This window comes from Salpingoeca rosetta (assembly GCF_000188695.1).
Source record: "Salpingoeca rosetta unplaced genomic scaffold supercont1.22, whole genome shotgun sequence".
NCBI classification, from domain to species: Eukaryota; class Choanoflagellata; order Craspedida; family Salpingoecidae; genus Salpingoeca; species Salpingoeca rosetta.
The window spans coordinates 488,368-495,867 of record NW_004754912.1 but is presented as its reverse complement, the minus strand read 5'-3'; the positions used below and the strand labels follow the sequence as shown (position 1 = coordinate 495,867).

Sequence of the window (7,500 nt, the reverse complement as noted above, 5' to 3'; positions counted from 1 at the left end):
ATTGTCGCATCTGATGACGAAAAGTTTGCACCTACCCCACCCTTGCGGCAGATGCTTGCCGGCTCAGGGCCATCTCGCCGCCCACACTCCCTCTACCTGCCGACAACGACGTCAGCGACAGAGGGCAATGGTGGTGACGGCGGTGGTGGTGGTGGTGGTGATGTACGCATGCGGGCTGGTGGCGGCGCTGTTACCCGGAGCATGGCGCTTGCGCGCGCAAACCAGCGGCTGCGTGAGCAGGTTGCACATTTGCAGCGCCAGCTCTCCTGCGCAGACCCCAAGTCCCCTTCCACCCCCGTCTAACGTGCTGTTTACCTTGTGTGCTGCACAAGAGAGGAATGGCAGCAACCTGTGTGTCAAAGAAGTACTGAATGATGTAGACCCAGTGCCCGGCACCAGCGTGCTTGCTTGTCTGTTTGCTTTCCCGTCTTCTAGCCAGCTCTGTGGCCGCTTCCTTTTGCACTCCCTTTGCCTGTATTGCTCTCATTCGTGCTGTGTGTGTGTGTGTGTGTGTGTGTGTGTGTGTGTGTGTGTGTGTGTGTGTGTGTGTGATTTGTGTGTGATTTGTGTGTGATTTGTGTTATCTGACACCTTTCTTACAGTGGTACCACTGCCTGGCGTCTGTTGGTCGTTCAATATTCCAGCCTTGCTCCCCTTCTGTCTGCTGACCTCCTTCCTTTCACTTCAATGACTCCCCTCGTCGTTGATGAATGACCATTCTTGTCGTGTGCTTCACACAACAAACAACAACAACAACAGCGCAGATGGGTGTGCAAGGGCTGACTGGGTTTGTGCAGGGCAAGAAGAATGGCTTGGGCGAGCGGGTGACGTTCAGGGCAGAGAGCAAAGACAGCGAGAAACACCCGCTGGTCGTGGACGGGCATGCGCTCGTCTATCACCTGGCGCGCAGAGCGCATGTCGCAGACATGCCCATCGCCAACACAGACCGCTTCGAGATGGTCGTGCTCGAGGAGGTGGGGGCCATGGCAGCCTGCTTTTCACACGTCGTCGTTGTCATGGACGGGCCATCCCCAGCCTGGAAGAAGACCACGACGCAGGACCGACTCGTGCAGCAGGTGCGCCTGGCCAAGTACCTCTACGACAAGCTCGCGCAGCCGGGCTGGAAGAGCACCCAATCCGGTGCTCGCCCCTACACCACCTTGCTGCCTCGAAGCTTGTTTGCGTACATGACCCATCTTCTCCTCGCCAACTTCCACCGCCGCATCAGCCTTATCCACTGCATCGACGAAGGCGACGCCATGATCGCCGTGCTCGCCAATGCCCTCGATGGGTATGCGCTCACCCTCGACTCGGACTTTTACATCTACAACTCCAGGTACCTCCCGCTTTCCTCGTTCTGCGCCACGGACGATGGCACCTCCATCTCCGCCGTCGTCTTCGATCAGCGTGCGCTGATGCTACAGCTGGGACTGCAGTCACAGGCGCAGCTCTGCGTATGGGCAACCCTCGTTGGCAACGACTACACACGGCACTTCATCACCGCCGATCACACGGGTGGCAGCTTTGGCGCAGCAGCCGAACTTGTCAACACCGCAACACGCGCCTACCACCGCAGCTACATCTGCCGTGCGACAGCCACCAGCCCCAGCAGTAACAACTCTCCCACCGACCCCACGGTTCATGCAGACAACGACCTTGCCTGTTGCATTGCAGACCACGTGCTGTCTCGACTTCGATCGCCGCTCTCCAAGGCAAACGCAAAGGCGTTCCGGTTCAGCGTTGCCCAGTACGCACAACAGCAAACCGCTGTAGCCGCCGCCCGGCAGCGATGGCTGAGCGCGCAGAAGAAGCGGAGAGAGGGAGAGGGCCCAGAGGGGAGCAAGGGTGCAGGGAAGCAAGGGGATGGTGGCAATGGCGCTGACAAGCGTACTGTGCAACGTCATCCTCAAGGCCAGCAAAGCCAGCAGGGGAAGAAGAACAAGAAGGGCAAGAAGCACAAGAAGCACAAGAACAAGAAAGGACCTCAGAAGCGAGGAAAGGGCAATGAAGGAAGCCCGCGCCTCATATCGGGTGCTCTGTCGTCAGCGAAGGACACAAGCCCGGGCATGTGGCTGGACGTGCCACTGCCAACAGGTTTGCTCCTTGCCCGCAACCCGACCTGGCGCCACAACATCATGCAGACCAGCCGTGCTGATGGCGAGATGGCTGCGGGTGCGGTGGTTGGTGATGGTGGTGATGATGATGATGTCAGGTGTGATGCACGCTCAAAGACGCGTGCTGGTGGCGGCGATGGCTCGACTGCCGCTGCGAGGACGGACAGCGAGCATGTCAACACCAAAGGTCATGCAGCAACAACAGCTATGCCGGCAACAACAACAACAACAACAACAACAGCTGCTGCAACAGCTACAGCGGCAACAAACCTCATATCTGTGCACCAGCGCCATGCATCGTGGCTCTCATTTGCTGCTGGACAAGGGCAGCAACTGCAGGATGCCGTGTGGCTAGTGCTGGCACGCTTCCTCTATAACCACTACTTGCTCACAGGCAACCTACTTGCCTTGGTGCTGCTGCCGTGCTCCGTGTCCACGGCACGGCTCAAGCCAGTGCATGGCAACTTACAGACAGCACAACACATCACGCCAGGAGCAGTCGACGATGAAGGTGGTGGTGAAGGAGGTGACGATGGTGACAGAGTTGATGGTGGTGACGATGGCATACGCCACGGTGATGATGGTGCAGCATGTGGGAATGGGGATGGTGAATGTCATCACTCGCACAAGCAAGACAGCACTCCAGCGGGCTGCAGCCACACAGACAGCGACCGTTCAACAGCGCCACTTTCACGCCGCTATGAGCTGCTTGTGCAGCTGGAGGGGCGGGCGGAGCCTGCCGTTGACAGCACCGTGGGAATCGACGCAAACACCCTCGCCTGCTCCCTGCTTCAACACGCGGCCGCACAAGCCCTGACCTCTGCTCTTTCGTTATTATCGGCAGCAGGAGAAGCATCAACAACAACAGCAACAACAACAACAGCAGCAGCGAAAGTGTCGCCGTCGTCATCGTCTTCCGCAGTCATGTTAACATCATCGCCACCTTCAATGAAGACAGAGCAGCCAGCGCACACTCCCACAGCTCCCAAACCACGCACCCGTCCTTCCCCTCTCGAGGGCGTGACCAAGGTGTCGGTGACCACCACCTTCTATGGATGTGACGCCTCCCAGTGCCACCGCCGTGTTGGTAGCGCGGGCAGCAGCAGTGCCTCGTACCACGTACCCCACCATGCACAGTACCGTCGTCGCACAACACAGCCCACGCCAATACACACAACGCCGCACTTACAAGCACCAGCATCGGACGCATCATTGGCGGGGAGTTATGGACAAGACGTGGCGTTTCTCGTGCGCTTACGGGATGCTGGGCTGCTGCTGCCAGCGCTGGCAGATATGCTGAGCCGGCAGTACTGCGACTTCCACACACATGGACCCTGTCTACGGCAACAGCAGTCACAGCAACACAAACAACAGCCGCACCAGCACCAACGGCAGCGGCGTGAGCTGTCGGGCAGAGCAGCACTATGGCACGCATGTTGGACTGCAGGGGTGCTTGTTGCCGTGTTTGCGTCGCTTCACAACGCGGCGGCAGCACGGCACACGCGAACGCTATCACGTCTACTGCAGGCATTGCTGCTTTCGCAACAACAACAACAACAACAACAACAACAACAACAACAACAACAACAACAACAACAACAACAACAACAACAACAACAACAACAACAACAACTTGACAGCTCTGTTTATGATGCGGCTGTGGCGAGGGGCCGCATGCTGTTCCAACAGAGGAGCTCTGATGGCCTGGGCCAACAGCAGACAACAAGCAGCCCAGCGAGGAGTGGTGCTGGTGTTGGTGTCGGTGGTGAGTGCAGTGACGAGGAACACGCCACGACGCTGTTGCTTGATGACCTGAGCAAGTGGCAGACGACCGTGCAGGCGTTTGCGGTCCTTGTCGCCGGTGTGCGCAAACTGCACATGTGCACAGAGAACTCGAGTGCACCATCAGCGCACGATCGTGATGAGTGTGGGCGTGTCTGTGATGATGATGATGACAACGACAACGATGACGATGAAAGCGATGATGATGACGATGCTGGTGTGTTGCAGCTGGCGTGGCTCTCCAGTCGTCTCTTTGACGCACACGCGTTTCGTGCATTTGCATGTGGTGACGTCAGCAAACCCGACACACGCACTGCAACTGATGCACGTGGCTCGGCATGCACACAAACGGAGTATGCTGCGGTGTGGGGCGGCACATGCGGAGCTGTTCTAGCACACGTGGCAACAGCTGCCCGAGAGATGCTGCGACGGCAGCAGACGCAGACACAGGCACCACACAATCACAGACAGCAGGGGGGATGGTCACAGCAGCAGCAGCAGCGACCGAAGCACGGAAAGGGAAAGCAACGCGCAGCAGGGAGAGGTGGCAAGCACAGTGGTAACAAAACAAAGCAGTCGAAGAACAGCAGTGTCAGCAGTGCCCAGAACAGGTTTGCCGGGTTGGAGATTTGAGAGCCGGCGTATGTGTGTGCATAATGTGTGTGTGCGTGTGTGCGTGTGTGTATGTGTATGCGTGTGTGTGTGTGTGTGTGTGTGTGTGAGTGTGTGCGTGTGTGTGTGTGTGTGTGTGTGTGTGTGTGTGCTCAGGCGAGGCAACACGACTGCATGTATGATTGTCAATAATGCAGCAGCTTCGTGCAAGCATTCTGTTGACGCCCCTGTTCCACATGAAATGACATGACATGATTGAGCATACGCGCTATTGCTTCATTCTTCTTCTCTTCATGCTTTAGACGAAACCGAACAAGCGACAACAGAAACACTTATCACAACGACAACAGGCAATGGCATTCGCAGCACAGAGCACTGACGAGGTGCATACAGAAAAACAAACACATGTGTGAAGTGACGAACAAACACGTGTGATGTGATGTCACGACGACAGTAGCTGCATAAACACCAAGATGCTCATCACAGCACCACAACATCAACAGCAGATGAGCACGCAGAACGCGACATCATAGCACAGAGCAAGGACAGAGGATGCTGAAGGGACAAGCTTGGCTGCAGGATGCAAGGGTTGTTTGGGAGCAGGAAGGGGGATGATCCAAAGGTGTTTGTTGGTTGGTTGGTTGGCTGGACGGTTGGTTGGTTGGATGACGTGTGTTGGTGCGTATGCTCAGGTGCGGAGCCAGACGAGGTTGCTGCGGAGGCGGTTGTAGTCTGGGAGCTGCTCGACGGGTCCAATGGCGGCGACGGCCGGGCAGCGGTCGTACACGTACTTGTCCATCGCAGACCGCACAGTCGACGAGCTCACAGACTGTAAAACCAAAAAAGAAGAGGGGGTAGAGGGAAGGGGAAGAGGAGCGGAAATGATTTGGGTCAACAGAAAAGCGAAGACAATCAGGCACATATGTGTGTGTGCGTGCGTGTGTGTGTGTGTGTGTGCGTGTGTGACCACCGTCGCCACCATCATCATCAGCAACAGCAACAACAACAACTTAAACAACAACTGAAACAAACAACAACTTAAACAACAACATGCAGCAGCGTGTACTGAGGGCTGCTCACGTCGAGGAGGGCGTTGATCTCGGCAGCAGGGACGCGGCGACCCAGGGTCAGAATCTGCCGTCCAATCTCATCGTTGGCCGCCTGTGCACCTGTTGCGATGGCAATTGGAGAGGGTGGGGAGAAAGCGTCGAAAGAGGTGATGTTATTCACGTGGGAGAACACGTTCTGCGGTGGTCAAATAGTGTCACAATGCAGTGGTCACCGTGACCACACAAGTGACAATACGCTCGATGACAGCAGCAAGGAACAAAAACAACACATCGGCACTCTGTCTGTGTGTGTGTGTGTGTGTGTTACGTACTGTCGACGGAGAAGATGAGCTGGGACTTGAGCTGGCGCTTCACGCGCTCAACCTCGGCATCCGTCGCGCCCTGAACACCGCGGCACGGACGAGCGGTATGTGGAGAACAGGATATCCATTGCGGACATAAGTTATGAAAGAGAAGACAACACAGAAAGGAACACAGACGAGAACATTGCGGGTCACACGCGACTCGTTGCTTCCAAGCAAGCCTGCGCCACATCAACCCATCAACCCCCTGGTCACGCCTTCCAGCCAGCAGCACATAACATACGTTGGCCAGGCGCAGCCACTCCTGGGTGAGGGCGTAGGCAAAGTCCTCAATCTTGTCGTAGTCCGTGACGGCGTAGCAGCCCCACAGGCCCGTGTCCGTGTACGACGTCTGGAACGACATGTAGTTGTGGGCCAGCGAGTGCTCCGCAGCGAGGCGGGCAAGCGGGGACGACAGGTTGGCTGAGCCGCCAAAGTTGCGGTCCCAGCTGCCAACAAGCTGTGCACACACGCACGCACACACACACACACACATGGGTAGTGTTGGTAGTGTTGGTAGTGTTGGTAGTGTTGGTGGTGTTGGTGGTGTTGGTGGTGTTTTGCATCGTCACGATGGATGAGGAGAGTGAGGGTGAGTGCGCATGTGTGATGGGAAGGAGGACAGGATGTGTGAGGTGGCAAAACTCATCCGCTTGCAAAGACACGTGGAAGCAAGCAAGGAGGCTGTAGTAAGCACGACAGCAGCAGTGACAGCAGCAGTAACACGCAGAAGAATCTCCATGACATCTGCCCAACGTACGGATGAGCCGACGAGCATGGAGTAAAAGTCGGGATCGCTCCAGCTGACGCCCTCAACGGCAATCGCAAACTTGGCCGTCTGCTCGCTGTCATCGCGGAAGCGCAGCTGCACACACACACACACACACACACACATCGGTTAGGGACGTGGTGGGCAATGTAGGTGATGCACGATGACCTGGGATGAATTGTTGCATCAGCCACACATTCACACAGGTACACACACACACACACACACACACACACACAAACACTCACTCACTCACATTCACACACATACTCACACAAACACACACGCACATACTCACACAAACACGTGCACACACGAATGCAACGCACCTCGGAGCCGTGGAAGTCGGATGTGGTGACGGCGGGGGCCTTGTCGTCGGCGGAGAGGCCGCCAAACGCCTTCTCAGCGGCAGCAACGAGCTGGTCGTGGTCGACGCCGCCCGTGCCAACCAGCACCATGCGCGGGCCCGTGTAGTACGTCTCCACGTACTTGATCAGGTCCTCGCGCGAGATGGACCTGCAGTGGCGGGATGCGTGCGTGGCGTGAGCATCATGTTTTGGAAAGGAGGGGTGGTGAGTGTAGAGGGGTGGTTGTGGCGAGACAGCACAATGTTTTGCTTCATTGTGTGTGTGTGTGTGTGTGTGTGTGTGTGTGTGTGTGTGTGTGTGTGTGTGTGTTTCATGTTGCATGACGGTACATGACCGTGTGTTGACTTGACTGACTTGATGTTCTCCTCGGGGCCGAGGATGGTGTAGCCGAGTGGGGAGTTCTGCACAGCACAGCAGCACAGACAAGCAATTCGTCGTGTGAGC

At 56.7% G+C, this 7,500-nt stretch overlaps 2 protein-coding genes across 2 annotated transcripts in view; one reads left to right on the top strand and one right to left on the bottom strand.

Moving 5' to 3' along the window:
* Positions 1-764: 764 nt before the first annotated feature.
* On the top strand, positions 765-4,611 carry PTSG_07376 (uncharacterized protein; the record flags this gene model as incomplete). The annotated part of the gene is made up of 1 exon (XM_004990817.1): positions 765-4,611. One exon carries the CDS (start codon positions 765-767, stop codon positions 4,527-4,529), a length of 3,765 nt encoding a protein of 1,254 aa, XP_004990874.1. The 3' UTR covers positions 4,530-4,611.
* Positions 4,612-4,764: 153 nt separating this feature from the next.
* The window catches only part of PTSG_07375 (uncharacterized protein), a 3,932-nt gene continuing 1,196 nt past the window's right edge, over positions 4,765-7,500 (bottom strand). The window contains exons 2-8 of the mRNA XM_004990816.1: positions 7,411-7,457; positions 7,018-7,204; positions 6,680-6,784; positions 6,164-6,379; positions 5,890-5,959; positions 5,589-5,677; positions 4,765-5,337 (exon numbers count right to left, since the gene is read on the bottom strand). Coding sequence (XP_004990873.1) covers positions 5,197-5,337; positions 5,589-5,677; positions 5,890-5,959; positions 6,164-6,379; positions 6,680-6,784; positions 7,018-7,204; positions 7,411-7,457 — 855 coding nt within the window. The 3' untranslated portion in view covers positions 4,765-5,196. The remainder of the gene's footprint in view (positions 5,338-5,588; positions 5,678-5,889; positions 5,960-6,163; positions 6,380-6,679; positions 6,785-7,017; positions 7,205-7,410; positions 7,458-7,500) is intronic.